An 18,224-nucleotide genomic window follows, 5' to 3' on the forward strand; every position below is an offset into this window, starting at 1 on the left:
AAAATATTCAGGTCCGGGCATTAATTCAACGTAAAATTCCTCTCTTGATTTAATGACACTCTCGTTAACGATAAATTTCTCCATTACGATTACCTTTTCAGACACCAAGCACAAAAGTAATTAGGAACATCTCTTACTGCCATGCAAAGACTGTAGTTATCAGAGAGCTAATTAAAACTAAAATAGCCCCTTCATTTTCTCATTTTGGCACACAGTCCAAGGACTCATAACTGTAGCAATGAATCTCAATGCAATTAGGTCTTTATGTGCTTCTCCGTCTGTGAATAAGAATGTGAAACAGACTGTCATTTCAGATTTCAGTGGAGTGCTGCACAGTGTGAATAACAATGATGTGTAAGGAATTAATTACATGGTCAATATGAATGCACTCTGCATTGTAATAATGTATTTTCTTGTGTGCATTTATGGCATTGCAAACCTCATATTAGTGGGAATTAAATGGTAAGATGTGGCAGGTAGTTAATCTAATTCAATTTTCAGATGTTACTGTGTGCATCAATTGGCATGGGAACCCATTTATTCTAAATATGTTCTCATAATGATAGCTAATTCATGTCTTGCCTCAACTTTATTTGACTGATGATGGTCTCTAGCAAGACCGAAACTAGTTTCATCAAATATATGTAAGGTTACAATAAATAACATTGAATAGGTGGAAACCCTTAGCTTTTGTGTTACATTATACTGCTCTTCAATACGAAATAATATGAAAATTATTAGCTATGATTTATAACGATAACATCCTCTACAACAATATTGTTGTATCAAGACTTTAGGTCTAGAAATTCAGTATATAGCAGCAAACAAGGAAAATGGCTGCTCAGATCGTACGTATGGCAAGAAGGCCAGGCTAAAAGGATGAGAATCACATGACAATCTGTCTTTTGGCTTAGCATATAGCACTTCATCAATCTGTTTCCTTGAATCCCAACTCCTTTCAATATATGTATATAAATGACCAACTAATAGCTCCTAATACCAGAAGTTTCTTTTATCCTGACGATTTTGCTTTGGCTTTACAGAGCATAGACTTTGGAACAGTGGAGAGAAATCTGACTACTGCCCTGAAGATTTGTTAAACTGCACAGTTCAAAAAAAAATAGGGGAACATGTTTTTGAACGTATGTGATGCTCCACAAAACAATACCTGACACCCACTAAACCCTTATTCTTTACTGCTGAAGTATACAAAAGAATATCGATGGATTTGCGTTCATTTTTAGAACACAAATGGAAATGTCCAACCAGGGGCGAAAACAAAGTAATAACAGTCCTCCAGGGGAGATTTTTATCACAGGGAAAGCTTCAGTATGGTGTATATCCTCCACAAGCATTTATCACAGCTTGGCACCTACGTGGCATGCTCCGTGTAAGTCGACGGAGGTTACGTTGCGATGTCAGGTCCCATTCTTCAATCAAAGCCTGTTCGAGGTCTTGGAGAGTCTGTGGTGGAACAGGACGCCTACAAACACTTCTGTCAATCCTATCCCACACATGCTCGATGGGATTAAGGTCAGGACTCACAGCCGGCCATTCCATCTCTTGAATATCCAGTTCTTGAAAGACAACTCTGGTGATGCACGCTACATGAGCCCTGGCATTGTCGTGCACGAGTACGAATTCAGGACTAACAACGTATGCAGCAACCAACACATGCTGTAGCAGTATCTGCTCGATGTACTCCACAGCGTTAAGATTACCATGGGCAACGACAAGATCCATACAGCCATCAATACTGATGCCACCCCACACCATCACAGAATCTTGTCCGAATTGGTCGCCTCCTGGACAACATTTGGCCTGTACTGCTCACCACGGCATCTCCATACATGTTGACATCCATCACACTGTGTCAGGGGAAATCTGGACTCGTCTGTGAACAACACAGGTCTCCGCTGGCAAAGTTGCCAGTTGACGTGGGTACAAGCAAACAGAAGGCGAGCTGCGCGATGTTGCTGCGTGAAACAGGGTACTCGAGCAGGATGTCTGGGTAAGGACACTTCTCTTAACCTGTTCATTACTGTCTGGTCAGACACCATGCCTCCAGTGACCCTCCTGAGGTCTTGTTGCAGTTCTCTGGCAGTTGCTGAACGACGCCGCAACACACAGATGGTCAGTATCTGTCATCCTGTGGGGTTGTCACGCGTCCACAACCTTGTCTAACCCTCCTTGGCCTGTCTTATTGTAGCGATTTCACAAGCGTTGAATAACTGACGGAGAGACATTGAGATCCACAGCAACACAATGAAAAGTCCATCCTTCCTGGATCAAAGTGATGGGCCTTGCGACTTGAACCTCATTAAGATGTCTCATGGGATGTGCTGGTTTACGTTCTCAATTATTTAAATGCAATAGAAGTCCGCTATAGCGAGTACGGCATATAACGAGAACTCCGTTATAGCAACGACTTTTTTCTGTCCCTTCAAAATTCCTATATTAAACTGTGTGTCGTTCTTCAGTTACAGCGAGAACCCTATCACTGGCGCATCCGTTATTACGAGCGATAAAGCGCGTACGATTTTTTCCGTTACCAATATTTATACACCCCAGCGATGGTATTGCATGCGATAGATCACCTTCGGCATCGTTTCCTCGCTATGTGCACTAGCGATTTATCTCGTCTACATTCAAAGGCGATGTCAGAGTCGATTAGTAATTCACGCCGACAGCTGTTCCGTAAAGAAAATTCGAAATGAAAGAGAACAGATTTTCGTAATAATAATGCAGTTGTGCATTTGCATTTGCCACAGAAATCTCTGGAGTGATACCGTATTTTTCCGAATCCAAGACTTTTTTTCTCAGAATCTCATGCGAAAACTCAAGGGTTATTGTATTCGTGGCCTAACAGTAAGTTAATTGATACCACTGGCAACTACAGCGGTAACCACGCTGCTTCTTTTCACACGCGCACAGAACTCGTTGACAATAAACGAGATATGGCAGAGTGCTTAATTGATTTCAGAGGTTAGTTTATATTTTGTCGCGTCTGGTTAAATTACGGAAAGGCTATTATGAAAATTTATAGCGAGAAAGTTATAGTTTCTCTACTGGCGCTTGAAGTGTGTTTTCATCATACGTATAGTACGGTTAAGTTAGGATACGTGACGCTGTTTGAATAAGAAAACTGAAACGTTTGCAACAAAATGCGATCGATCATCTTCGGTACGGTATAGTTTTCTCACTTTGTGCATTTGCGAGCTCTCTCGCTGACATTCACAGGCGATGTTGGAGTTGATTAGTAACACCCATCGACTGCTGTTCTCTAAAGAAAATTCGAAATGAAAGAGAATAACACGTTTTCGTAATAAATGCGTAAATAACGTGGCCGATAGCAGTTGTTAACTCGTTAAAAATAAAGACTGAAGTAAACGATATCTTCATTTTAATGTAATATACGGAAATTAAGTAAGAATGTGATACATCTCAAGATATGGCAGAGTACATCACTGATTTCAGAGGATATTTCATATCTTCTCGCGTCTAGTTACGGCTATTTACATGTAAATTTTTCGTGTGGAGGTTTCTATACATGCGTTTCAAATATGTTTTCATGATAGGCTACATATACGGTTTGGTTAGGTGACGCTGTTTGAAGAAGAAAGGTGAGGTGTTTGCCACAGAAATCTCTGGAGTGATACCGTATTTTTCTGAATCCAAGACTTTTTTTCTCAGAATCTCATGCGAAAACTCAAGGGTTATTGCATTTGTGGCCTAACAGTAAGTTAATTGATACCACTGGCAACTACAGCGGTAACCACGCTGCTTCTTTTCACACGCGCACAGAACTCGTTGACAATAAACGACCGCCTCTTTACTACACATTGCTAGCCGCGACAACCGGTTGTGCTGTGCCTGTGTGTTTCTCAAACCTGCAGAATGGCATCAAAACATGCGACCCTTTGAATTCTTAGAAAAGCCATGGCTACTCAGTGGCAGAGTCATAACATGTCTATTGTACTTGACGCTTAGTAAAATTAAGGTTTATAGACAGCAGGAATATTTTCGTGATGGATAGTCGTATTGTAGAGATACGTGGAAAAGGTATTGCCGGCAAATTTTCAATGGGTTCTAGTCGATATTATGATGCTAATTTTAAGTTGATGTTTATTAAACACTTGAAAATGTAAAATAAATGTGCAGCCGCAAGAAAATACGGCACAGGCCTAACTAAAGCCAGTATTTGGCGTTAGCGTGGAGACAAAGAGCTAAAAAATGCGTACTGTACAAAAAATGCTTTCAGTGGTCCGCAACAAGGACGCTTTAAAGAAGTCGAAGATGAAATTGTGAGGTATGTGCAAGAAAAACGCAAGGGCGGAAGGGCCATACCGTGGCGCAATAAACTCGTTCGTTGACTTTCAACGTTCGCGATTAGGCCTATACATCGCTAGCTGCTGAATTTGGCCGAACCCGACAAGCGAGACGTGCGTGTAGTGGTAGCCGGTTATATCTGACTCTGCGTAAAAATAACAGTTTTATAGACAGCAAGAATAATTTCCTGATGAATCGTTGTATTGTAGAGATGCATGGAATAGGTATAAATATGAAGGGACGCCATGACGAAGCCTCCTTCTCCGGCATTTATGGTACGAAGAGGACGAAAAAGTGTTGAGGAGCTCTGTGAAATCAAACAACAAAAGTAGACTAAGTTCAACCGCAGATTTTAGCCATTGTGACTGGGGTCTTGACTCCATGTGGAGATAGTTTCTTGAGTGGAAATAATTGTACCAGATAGGACGGTCAAAGTACTGAATAAATTCTCATGTGATAAAGTAACTCGTGTGCGGAAGTAATTACAGTCCATCGTGTGCGATCAAAAAAAAAAAAAAAGTGAAGGGCATTTTTTGTAATGCTTTATTCCAGGAAACCTGAAGAAATATAATAATGATCTGTAAAGCCACGAATGTAAAAATGGCTAAATAAAAATGCCAGGGTCGCAGGTGAGCCCTATGACGAACACTGGCATGACTACATAAGGTATGTGACTTTCCATCTTATTACCTATTATATCTTGTTTCGTGATCTCTAAATGTGTATTTGAATGGGGATATACGACGCAGTGGTTACCCCTATTAAGTTTTTGTAAATGTTAGAATACGACTAAAAGAGTCATTTGTTTTATTTTCCACTTGGATAAATTTTTGAAGTCTTGCAAGTGCCGTATAATGTTGTATAAAGTTACTGAATAGGGTTTCGAAGTGATATCAAGTCCAATGTAGATCGCCATTTCCGTGTGTTTCCTGCCTATATTTTGTGATGTTAAATTAAGATGTTCATTCGACGTAAAATTTTTCTGTCTGTAATTTTGACGTAAATAATATAGAAATCCATGGTTACTCATTTTCAATCGAATGGAAGCGCGCTGTCGGGTGAGAATCTAGTGTGATGAATTTGGTCATGGAGAGAAACGTTTTCTAGGGCCGTTTTAAACTGTGTCTGAATGACAAAAAAAAAAAATGATCTAGTAGAAATTTTCAGTCATTTTTCGTAAAAATCAAGTTATTAAAAATACGATATCATGTTATGTGAAGTTGTTCATTATTAATGCATTTGCGTATTAGACGTCATGAATTCTAGTAAGGATTTTATTCCAGTTCTTTGTCGATGATAGTTTGTGAGTAGGGAAACGGAGGTTAGTGGTCGTGTGAGTCGAAATGAGATTTGTGAATCAGGTTAGAGTCCTGTCACTGAAGCCGGAACATGGAAGCCCGAGGAATATTTTATAATGTTGGGAATGGAAAGCAATATATAGAAATCCATAGCGGTATTAATTTGCGATGCGTATAATTATTGTGGGCATCTTGAAGCATAATCTGTGCATTTTGTTGGTTAGAATATCATATTTGTTTAATTATGTCGGCGGAGTTTAAAAGGGAGCATTTTGAGAAGCCAGTCAAGTAGAACAGACTAGGTGTTTCATGTTACTGCCAAGTGAACTTGGGGACGAGAGGCCTCAGCTGAGAGGGTTTCACCGTAAGATAACGGGACACGCGTGGAATTGAGATTGTATTTCTCGGCCTGGGAGAACATTAATGTGGGATTTAGTTGAAATTTTCATCCGGTAATAACCTGAGTGTTGTGGAATACTGTAAATTTGTGTAATTGGGGACGTAATGAACATTTGAAACCACGAACTTAGAGTATAATGAACAAGAGTAACCAAATTCAGGGTTGTCCAAAATATAGAGCGGTGGTAGTGATGATGGTTTGTCTGTGAGGGGTGCGCAAACTTTATAAATGTTATGACGAGATATGACATCGTAATTATATGGTGAGTTGCTTTTGGTTTGTACGTAGATTATTAGGATATCCAAGTGTTAATAATGGCTAGGATTAGATTAGATTTAAAGTGTGAGATCATGAGACAAGATATATTGCTGGACATGAATTATGTAACAATTCTTTCCCAGCCAGATAAACATCACAGGATTGAATTTACATCACAGCTGCATAGGAATCTGTGAAGAAACCAGTGTCCATGGAGATAGAAATTGTTGTTCTTTAAGATTTCACTAAATCATTTAAATTTATTTAATTATTAAATTCAGTGAAACAGCATTTTGAAATAACTTTAATCAAGCGAATAACTTGGAGATGCATTCTGGAAATCTTAGTTTGTTTTCTGGGGAATATTTAAATGGTAAAGTAACGATTAAGGGGACATATCCGAAGGAAATGGATTTTACTGCCACAAAGTTTGTGAGCATTGCTTTTGTTGTAATTATTTAACTTTGATTGATTGAGCAGTGAATGTGCTGGGGATAGTAAAGTGGAAACTTTGGTCATCAACCGATGTAATTTAATTGTGTTTAGCCTTCAGCCTAGAAACTTGGATGGTCAGGGGGAGTGACTTAGATTAGGGCCATATGCCACTGTAGCATCATTTTCCTTGCGGTCATCATCCACAATGACTTTAAAGTAACTTAGAAGTTTAGATGTCGGTCCATGACATAGACGCAGGTCACATCGATTCAATTAAGGGTCCATGTCGTATGACCACTGTGTGGCACACACCGATTGGACGGCCTTAATTATACCCAGAGTCCAGAGTTCATGTTACGAGGGCTGGACCATAACGAATCACTATGATGGGACATGTGGTCTCACATGGAAGCCGAGTTTAAGGATTTCCAGACTTTCCTTTCTTTAATAAAAAAATGAGACAATGGTTTCTAGTAAGAATGCCCATCAAGCAGACACGCCAAAGGCTCACCAGTGTTCTAACCTTATATGTAATAAAATGATTGTGGTGTCCAGTGGACACGTGAAATTTCAGTAATACCATTGACATTCAGAATTTCCTGAATAAAATGGAATCTTTTAAACATACCTTTCATTCAAAGTAGATAGATTAGAATTACTGAACCCTACCTTTACCTCAGCAAGTGACGAAGAACCCGATACAACCCAAGAGACAGATCTCATGAACTTTGCTGATAGGTAAGAAAGGTACGTATCCCTAAATATGAAGAAAAAGGGTTCAATACATACATACATACACACATATCCCACGTCGTTCCATCTTAATCGATGGGTTGGCAAACGAGGCTTCTCCACCAGTTCCGGTCTCTGAACTTCTCTCCTTCTTCGATGCTTTCCAAAGTATATCCTCGCTGTTCAATGTCAATCTTGACCATGTCCTTGTACCTGAGTCTTGGTTGCCCTCTTGGTCTTTTGTCTTCAAGTTTTAGATCATACATTTGTTTTGGTAATCTGTTATCTCTCATGCGTCGCATACGTCCATACCATCTCAGTTGCTGCGCCGTTACAACTCGAGTCTTTTGCCTGCTTGTGGATTTCCTCATTACGGACTACAGAACTAAAAGTTCCAGCTGAAAGGGTTAGGTTACAGCTGTAGAGGACAAAGTTCTCACACTCCTCTGAATGGAAGATAGGAATCAAAACATTACCACCTCTCTGAAAAGGTGGAAGTCCAGAGTGGAAAGGACCAAGGATAATTTAGCTAGTGGGAGCTATACAAGACCAACAAAGTGTGAATGCATAGAAGACCAGTCTATCAATCACATTAACTTGCACAGAAGATGGCCTGCTTTAAGCCAGCAAGAATGCACTGGATGTGGTCAAGTTTTGGTCCAAAACAGTATAATGTTAAGCTTGTTGAAATTGTGTAATCGTATGTTTTCTGAATCAAGAATAATAATAATTGTTTAACAACAATTCTCACTGCTAATGGCCTTAACAGATATGCCTATGTATTGGAATTTTGGCTTGCAGGAGTTCTTTAATGTTCTGGAAGCCAATGACACTGACTGACCTCACCTAGGATTGAATCCACAATGATAGAAACAGAAGGACGTAACTGATGGACTATACCGCTAAGATCAGTAATAATGTGAACAGTACAGTACTATTGAGATATTCATTACATACCAATGCCAAAGTGTTCATTCCACATGGCGTGTAAACCAATAACACCCTCTTGAAGGTCTTGTCGAAGTTCAGCATAAGGCACATTCACTTTGAACACCACATTCTCCTCCAATGAGAGATGTTTACAGAGGTCTTGCATATCCTGAACTCGTTTCTCATCATCAGCGTTGCGGCACGATCCAACAAATATCAGCCTTACCTAAAAGAGGAATATGATTTTGTGTACTCTTATCTTTCATGAAGTTGAGGGACATATAACAACAGTTATTACACAATTATGGCATTGCAAGAATCCTATATTTAGAACTTATTACTACAGAAATAAAACAAATAGGTATCTTAAGTGCAGAAAGAAAATAGTTGCATAGAAACATGTTTACATAGTTTGGTTCTAAGATATTGTACTGTTCAAACACAATCCATGAATCACTCAACTTCGAGGAACTGAGAAACCAGATACAAATCCCTACTAGAGATAATTCATATTCCTGTGACATGTCTAGAGACTTCAGAATGACCTGGCTTGATAGTGAAGGTGATAATCAAATTAAAATGCAAGACTGACATAATATTTTGTGGAGAAGCATGTTTAGCATAAATATATATACTTACTCGATCCCAAAGCTCCTCTGGAATTATCTGACGAAGCTGATACATTGCTCGAAGCTGGAGAGGATGGTCTTTCTCAGGTCTATACTGAGCAACTGATATGATCTTGAAGAGCTTCTGTTTCTGAACATCCTTAATTCCATCTCTTGTTACCAGAGCCAAAGCATCTAATTACAGAGTAATCAATTAAAAATTACACAGTAAACACAAACAAATGGCCACAAAATGACTCCGAATCATTTTTATTAGCTTTGTTAATTAAAAGGTGTCTCAAAGACAAAGATCAGCAACAAATTTCTAATATTAAGAATTACAGTTCTGTAGGACAGACAAATCTAAAAATTGTGGGTCATTAGGGAAATGGAGTAGAGCAAAGGCACACAACCGATTAAATAAGCCTTTTCAGTCACAGTGGATCACTGGATATAGAAATTGTCAATATTTTACAGTGCTGCAACATACAGTATTTATTTGTCATAAATGATTTGATTTTTTTTTTAAATCATCATGCAGATATTCCTGAAGTTTTGAAAAAAATAATTAATAGCACCTTGAAATTATTTTTAAAATTTTGATTTTAATGGGTAAAGCATTAAATATATTTATACCTTAATTATGAATCCCTTTTTGGTAACATATCAAAGTCATATTTGATTTATGTAGAACCATTTCTGCCCTGCATTGATATTGTGAACATATACATTTCTGGCAAAAATGTGTTCATTATTAATATAAAAATTCATGAGTGAAAGCATATACTGTATTCACATGGAAGAGTCAATATTTCAATAATTTGTACATGATGCCCTATGCCGTGAACCTGCATTATTATTCTAATTATTTGTGAAAATGAGGTTAGATGATAAAATCAGGAAAAGTATAGGAAAACTGGGGAGAAAAAGACCACATAAATAATACAAGGGAAGAGGGGAGAAAGTATATAGGTTTGGGAATGAGGACACAACAAAATATAGGATAAAAAGGATAAAGAGGTTAGAGGTGTGATATACTGTACTTGAGGACTAGGGACGTGGTGATGGGCTGTTGTTCTTCACTGGTCAAATGTGGAGTCTAACTGACAAGATGTTCATGTTGTATTATTGCTGGCTATTGTGAAGTGTGATACACTCAACGACTGAGGACATGACAGTGGGCTATTGTTCTTTATGAGAGAGAGAGAGAGAGAGAGTGTGTGTGTGTGTGTGTGCGTGTGTGTGTTGGAGTGAAGTGTGGGGCAAATCAGTAGTAATTTGCTTAATATTCGTTTGATGATCAGTTATTCAGACTTTAAAATGTTCTCTAATTACAAGACTGTGAACTTCAAATTGCTCCTGTCTTTGGACTAGGATCAGAATGGCTTATGAATTCTAGATTGTTATAATGGTGAACTACCGTAGTTGATGTGAACAATAAGATACTGGATATTAAATCATCTTTCAATGAGACTTCTTATGTAGTTATTATAAGGAATGGTACTGTGTTATTACTGACCTCAAGACAGACCCGACATTTGTAAACTATGATTTGAATGGTAGTGTTACTGGTTTCCATGAAAATAAGTTTTAAACTACCGACTGAGACAATAACTTGATTAGCCATTGATGCTTTCACGGCCCATACTTATAGACATGACACTGTATTGGGTTTTGGGCTTATGCCGTGTCAAGAAAATAAGGTGAAATTCTTTACTTTTCACAGAGAACTCTGATCTGCGTCCTCAAAAGAAGTCTCGACTGACCACGAGAAAGGCTTCTTAAACAATGATTCTTTGAATTTAGACGTTATAATAGAAGTGGAAATGGTACGTTCATTCACCACCAGATGGCTCCCAGGATGTGGCACAACACTAGCGTTTGAAGCGGAAGCTGACCGAACCATTAGAACCAGTCTAAGCGGTTCACATAACATGTGTACGTAACATATGACATTGACGGGTGTATGGCATAGACACAAGCCTGGAATGAAACATCTGGCGACAAGGAACGTACGAATTTGGAAAACACAGAGACGAAATAACAATAGTGAAGGGACAGGGAAGGGAACTACCTACGTAAATTCTTAATGGCTGGCAACCAGGTATTACTTAATTAATAGCCAGTGTCCCTGTTGAAATTGTTAGGATTTCTACGTATTTCCACAGTTTCCTGTATAATCCTGGACCTGAAGTGTCTAGTGTGGGTAAGAGCTCGAGCATCTTGGAACATGACATCATGACCCGACAATAGAGCGTATTCAACTATTGCCGATTTGTCTGGTTGGTTGAGACGAATATTACGTTCATGTTCTTTGATACGGGTACCAATGGACCGGCATGTTTGTCCGATGTATCCCTTACCGCAAGTACAAGGAATTTCGTATACCCCAGGATGTAAAAGTGGGGACAATTTGTCCTTGGTTTTAATCAGACTGTGAGCAATTTTAGTGGCAGTGCCAAACACGGTTTTTATATTGTGTTTTCGGAGGACCTTGGCAATTCGATCTGCGGTGTTGTGAATGTAAGGCAAGTAGGCAGTTCCCTTCACTTCTTCCTTCTGTGAGCTATGCTTGGTCGTTTCTCTGGGATGCAGGGCTATATGAATCTGCAAATCGCTGTAACTATTACCCTTGAACGTGACTCTGAGCGTGTCCATCTCCACCTGGATATGTGATGGCTCACAAATTCGTCTCGCCTTGTGGCGAGTGGAAAATTCTAAATTCCCATGGAGGGAATTAGATATTTTTCACCAATACAGCATGTCAAAAATGTCAAAAACATATCCAATGTAAGGCTTTTCAGGCGTTTGCTCTATTAACCAGCGTTTTGTCTTAGGTCTGACACTAGACGCATCAGAGTGGGATGTGTCAGACCCTACCCACTGAAGCCGGGGTGTACGCAGGTGAACTTATCAGAAGCCCTTATAAGAGGCACAGTCGGATAACTGCATATGGGAGATAAATCTCCACAATGGAATTATTGCCCGCCTAGCAATTCTGAATGGAAAATTCTAAATTCCCATGAAGGGAATTAGATATTTTTCACCAATTAGCCGATGGCGAAAAATCGTATTTTGAATATATACGATTTTTTTGCCATCGGCTAATTGTAACCACCAGACAGTCAACTTTATTTTTATAGCAATCTTACTACTTGTTGTATAACAGTCTGTTGTTTTATCCATTGTACTTATTATAGCAGCCTCCTAATGTTAATTTTGTTAATACTTCCACCATTGTAACTCATTACATTGTATATTCTTAAACCATCATTGTTATTTTTAATGTTATTTTACTTCAAATCTCTTCAAGATTTTAAAAATTCATTTCATTATTACATGTTAATTAGACGCTTACTTTCAATCTAAGGTTAAGACAATGGCTGATGATGCCTTCATACAAGGCGAAACATGTACCACTATTAGTTAACAAATCTATGTAAATCATCCAAGACTAGACTTTGTATTGATTAGGTGGTCTACTTAATAATTAACTTACTGTTATTATTCCAATCAAATATCATCAATACGGACCAAAAATTATATTTATTACATATAAGAAAAATTCTTTCACTTTGCTGGTCGTAGCAGCTTACCCGCTGCCCTATGTTTTTATTCATTATTAAACCTACTCCTGCATTTCCCATGTTTGATTTTGTGTTGATAATTCTGTAGTCGCCTGAACAAAAATTCTGTTTTTCCTGCCAGCATACTTCAGTTATACCAATTACATCTAACTTTAGCCTATTCATCTCCCTTTTCAGATTTTCTAACCTATGGTGCCACAACGATTCAAAACTTCTAACATTCCACGTTCTGACATGCAGAATGTCAGTGTCTATCTTCCTGATGATTGCCGCTTTCGTGTAGTCCCCACCCGGAAATCAGAATGGGAACTATTTTACCTCCGGAATATTTTACCGAGGAGGAAGCCACCATCAGAGCTGCATGTCCTCAGGAGTTAGTTACGGCTGTAGTTTCCTGCTGCTTTCAGCTGTGTAGCAGTATCAACACAGCGAAGCTATGTTGAGTATTATTACAAGGCCATATCAGTCAATCATCTAGACTACTGCCCTTGTAACTTCCGAAAGGCTGCTACCCCGATTTTGATGAACCATTCGTTAGTGTGATCTCTCGACAGATACCCATCTGATATGGTTGCATTTGCGGTTCGGCTATCTGCTTCAATGAGACACAAAAGCCTCCACACTGTGGCAAGGTAACATGGATCGCAGGGGAGGTCTGTTGACATATTACAGTTAAACTTTAACTGATGTTTCTTCAGTTGCTTGCCATATTTCAGCTAAAAATCCATCTGTTCCTGAGGCCTTTCATTGGTCTAATGACTTCACAGCTATTCTGACTTAGTCTTCTAACACAAGAGGTTCTAGATAAAATTTAGTGTCTTTCAATGACTTGTCAGTTTTTATCTCTTGATTATACAAGTCCTCTGTACAGTAGAACCTCGATAATTCGAAATCGGTTAATTCAAAATCCCGCCTAATTCGAAGAAGCTCTCGTTCCCGGAAACATGAGATACAGTTTTACATGTTATTTCAATTGTTTAATTCGAAATGCGGATAATTCATAATTCGAAGTACAATGTCGGCCTCATTACCGAAATTCAGACTTTTAATTCGAAACTGCCTTTACATTTTAAAACAATAGTATGTTACAGAGAAATTCCAACTCGAAATTTTGTCCGCTCCGCGTCATAATAGATCGCGCGTTCCGGAACGTGGAGGGGTAGCTTTCCGCACTTTCACTCACTTCGGTGGGTCTACAGTGCGCTTCGTGATTGCTAAGTTGAATGAAATCGGAATTCTTTTGTATTCAACCTTTTAAGGAACGCCGTAATATCACGCAACAGGCAGTGTGCGGGGAAACAGAATCCGCGAACACTGGCGATGCCGACAGTTGACGAAAAAACGTGGCTCATATAATAAATTCGTAGGCACCGAACAATATTGTCATTGCCGGTGAAACTGCACTGCTTTATTTTAATGCGAGCCCAAACGGTCGTATGGTTTTAATGGAGAAATTGCCAGCCGCGAAATCGTACAAGTGTGAGGGATGGGGGTCATAGTAGTACGTGGCAATGCACATGGAAGCGAGGTACTTTATCCCGACTTCATAGGAAAGTTCGATAAGCCACAATGTTTTAGGAGCGTCAGGCACTTTCCATGCCAGTACAAAGCATCTATAATAAAAATGCAAACAGTACATAAATCCAAAAAATAATGCATTTGCACAGGGTAACCGGCATAATATATCCTCGTCTTTGAATTGTGCGATTTTTTCTTTCGTTGGGTGAGGTTATGTTTGTCAGTGATTTATCCAAGTGCATTATTTGAACATTCTAAATGCACCTTGTTGGATACATTTCGGAAATAGTTTTTTTCCATGGCATTTGAAAGGTTTAAACTGTGAATCGAGGTGACTGCATGTATTAATGGGTCTTAGAACACTTCGTGACGCGGCAAGTGCTTACATTTCTGAAGTACGAGCGAAGTGCCGGCGGGAAATCGTACAAGGATAGTGTCATAGGAAAATTCGATTTTAAGGGCATCGGGTACTTTCTGTGTAAATACAAGGCATCTAAAATGCATACAGTATAGTAATCCAATTAATAAAGCACTTGCACATGGGAGCCAGCATAGATTTCTCCTCGTCTTTGAATCGTGCATTTTTTTCTTTCTTTCGTTGCGAGGTTATGTTTACCAGTGAAATATCCGAGTGCATTATTTGAATACTGTAAATGCACCTTCTTGGATACATTTTGGAAATAGTTCTTTTTTTCATGGCATTTGAAAGGTATAAATTGTGAATCAAGGTTAACTGCATGCAGTAACGGGACTTAGAATATTTTGTAACGCGGCAAGGGTTGGTACTTCTGAATTGCGAATTGGCGGTTAATTCGAAATCACGTAATTCGAAGTCCGATTTTTGAGTCCCAACGACTTCGAATTAACGAGGTTTTACTGTATTCTGTTTGATCCCTTCACCATCACTAAGCGTTTTTCCATTAGCATCCATGACCATTCCAATTCTTGAATGAATCTTCTTTCTTAAGGTGGATATATTTTGGAAGACCTTTCTCATGCTGCCTTTTTTGTTTCCCTCTCCTTCCAAGTCAGTACAGATATCGTTGTAAGTACTGCTGGTTATCTTTGTGAAGATTTTTCTAGAAATCTATTTAACAGAGTCATGAGTTTCCTGTCCTTCAGAATTTTGGCTTCCTTCCTTCTCTTTGCTATTTTTATAGTTTCTGTTGTCATCCAATGTAATGATATCTTTTTCTCAGCCCTCAGCAAGTTTTTGTTACATTCGTCCTTAACAATGTCTTTAACTTCACAACAAAGTTCCTCTAGTTCCTGATCAAGGAGATTTAGGATCTCGAAACGATTCTTATTAGATGTTTTAAATAGGGTGAGAATGTTTTCAAAGTTGTATCTAAGGTGTTGGATTACCTTAATATTCCTTTTAAGTTTGACTTGTAATTTACACCAATACAATCGACAGTTACACTTATACTTGATAAAATATTTGGTTCCAAGAGAGACTGCTTTACAGAGGATCCCTCGCCAAACACAAGACTGAAGTCAAAGTTGCAAGGGTAAAAAGGAACAAAACAGATTTTCATTTCAATTTTTATTCCTCTCAAGTAGTTCTCTTTGTCAACATAAACCTACTGACAAACAGGAGAGTTGTGCTACCCTCTATATTTTAAAACTGCCTCAATTTAGCTGTTCAGAATGTATACCTCAGGTTACAGAAATCAAATATTCTGGAAATACACTCAGAAACATAATAACTGGTATACAGTTGCACTAACCATACCTTTATCCTCTTCATCTTCTGGACGGACCAAAGTCTTCAGATCCTCCACATCACAAGGAGGATAGACGCGATGGGTTTTGAAAGGACAGTTCCATAGGCTATTGATATGTTCCTCTGTCCAACTTGAGTTCACCATAATGGCATCTGCACAACGACCCACATGTGCATACATCTATAAAGAAGAATTAGCTGGGTGTAATGTAAGCAAAAAATTGAATAGGAGTGTGTCAGGGTCATAAAGGTTTAATGTAAAATGCTATACATATCACATGACACATATTGTCGGAATACAGTATCACAGTACGTGTTTGAAATGATTTGTTGACATCTTATTTCTTAATTCTAAATTAATTTAAACATCTTCAAGACCATGAATTCCACACAATTCTGAAGCCATTTATTGTAAACATGTAAAGACATTTTACGAAAGTAAAAAAAAATTCCCATTTCTTCATACCTCATTTTTCTCAAATGTTCGCTATTTGATTTTGTTTTTGCTATATATGTGTCAGTCGGCACAGTGGTGGGTAGCATGCCTGCCTCTTACTCAGAGGCCCCGAGTTTGATTCCTCGCCAGGTCAGGAAATTTAACCTGGCTCCGAAGGCTGGTTCAAGGTAAATTCAGCCCACATGATTACAATCGAGGAACTATGTGACGGTGAGATAATGGTCACAGTCTAGAAAGCCAAGAATAATGGCCAACAGAAACCGTCACACCGACCACACATGACACCTCGTAAGCTGCAGGCCTTCAGCCTGAGCAGCGGTTGCTTGGTAGGCCATGGCCCTTCAGGGCTATTGCGCCATGGGGTTTGGTATGTGTGTGTGTAAAATAAAATGAATACACAGCAATAAAATAGTTTATTAAATATAATTAATATAAAATTACTATCCATTCTGCAGTTGAAATTCAGAGTTAATAATATTTAAAATATTAAATATGCTGAATCAAACGACACCTCACATGATATGCTACCACACCCGAGTCCAGAGATGCACCAACTGTTAGCTTCACAGCACGGTGATTTTAGTACTTCAAGATGGCAACACTATTGAAACACTCAACGGTGTTATACTGACATCAGGCTTTTGTTGTTAGATACACTGGTTCTTCTTACTTAAAATGAGATATTGAACATTAGCGTCACATGTTTTCAAGTAATTATTTTGATTTTAAAACTTTCATGTTTTTGTAATGCTCATTGGCTTAAGCATGGTTTTGAAACTACAGATGTATTCTACATCAAAAACTTCCTTCTCTTCCTCAAATGCATATCAGAATGGTAAGACAGGAGAAGAGGTCAAGAGAACTTGTCATCAGACGTGTACGTACTTAGGATATGTGAAGGCTGTAAACACTAGGAGTTACAGTGGAACCTCGATTATCCGTTCCCGGAAAATACGTTTTCCCGGAATATGCGTTCAAATTACGCGGTCCCGCGAGCATCGTAATTAAATCACGTTGTAAAAGTCCCGCATTATCCGTTCCTCGAAGAAACGATTTCCCGGATCAACCGTCCAGAAATTCCAGTCCCATCAATGCTAAATCCTCTATCAATCGTTTTTTAATAAACTGTATCTCACGAAAGGACAGCTATGGAATATTTATGGATCACTGCGATAATTAAAGCAAGTAGGGCCTACTGTACCGGTACTGGAAAAGCAGTCGGCGGTGAACTTGCATAAGGGACCATCTTAGCATCGCATTCGGGTGGTATTGTTTAGAGAATCTCGGAAAATCATAAAGCAGACAGTGGCCACAACAATTGCAAGGAGACACGGCGCATTTCGACAGCTCTGCTTGAAGACAGAACGAGTTTCGTCAAATGTTCGCACTTATAAAACGTCCATATTATGTCCAGGGTTAGATGTTGATATTTTGACATTTTTTCGATCGTACTGCCGAAGAGGTTTTCGGCACTTTGCTCAGGGCACTGCAGAGTAACTGGGCTTTCAGGCAGGAATCGAAACTGCTCCTTCTTAACACAAATTCAGTATTTTTGATATTATCTACATAATTATGTTAGCGAGACCAAAACGGACGTTGCACCTTACATTAAAAAAAAAAAAGAAAGCCATGGGAGGTCTTGGGATTGCCTATTACTGTTTAGGTTCTAATGTAAGACTGGGAATTTTACGTTTTCGTGTTAAAATACCAAAAAACCGCAGTCGTTTTATTTGCGCACGTTACATTTTAAATGGTTGGTATCATTTCAAACTCGTACTGACATGAGCGGTGAGCGCGCTTTCCAGATGACCTCAAGGTCACGAATAACCGTAATTTCTGAAGTTTTGATATTTCTTTTATCTTTCCAATTTGATTGGATTTGTGACGCGCATAACTGAATTTAATGCATTCGAGAACTTTTAAGAATCGATACATACATACATTCG

The 18,224-nt window shown here is 38.8% G+C and overlaps 1 protein-coding gene across 1 annotated transcript in view; it reads right to left on the bottom strand.

Moving 5' to 3' along the window:
* The window catches only part of Alg11 (ALG11 alpha-1,2-mannosyltransferase), a 61,431-nt gene that overhangs the window by 11,963 nt on the left and 31,244 nt on the right, over window positions 1-18,224 (bottom strand). The window contains exons 6-8 of the mRNA XM_067134926.2: window positions 15,831-16,002; window positions 9,022-9,185; window positions 8,410-8,608 (exon numbers count right to left, since the gene is read on the bottom strand). Coding sequence (XP_066991027.1) covers window positions 8,410-8,608; window positions 9,022-9,185; window positions 15,831-16,002 — 535 coding nt within the window. The remainder of the gene's footprint in view (window positions 1-8,409; window positions 8,609-9,021; window positions 9,186-15,830; window positions 16,003-18,224) is intronic.

Source organism: Anabrus simplex, chromosome 1, assembly GCF_040414725.1.
Source record: "Anabrus simplex isolate iqAnaSimp1 chromosome 1, ASM4041472v1, whole genome shotgun sequence".
Taxonomy (NCBI): domain Eukaryota; kingdom Metazoa; phylum Arthropoda; class Insecta; order Orthoptera; family Tettigoniidae; genus Anabrus; species Anabrus simplex.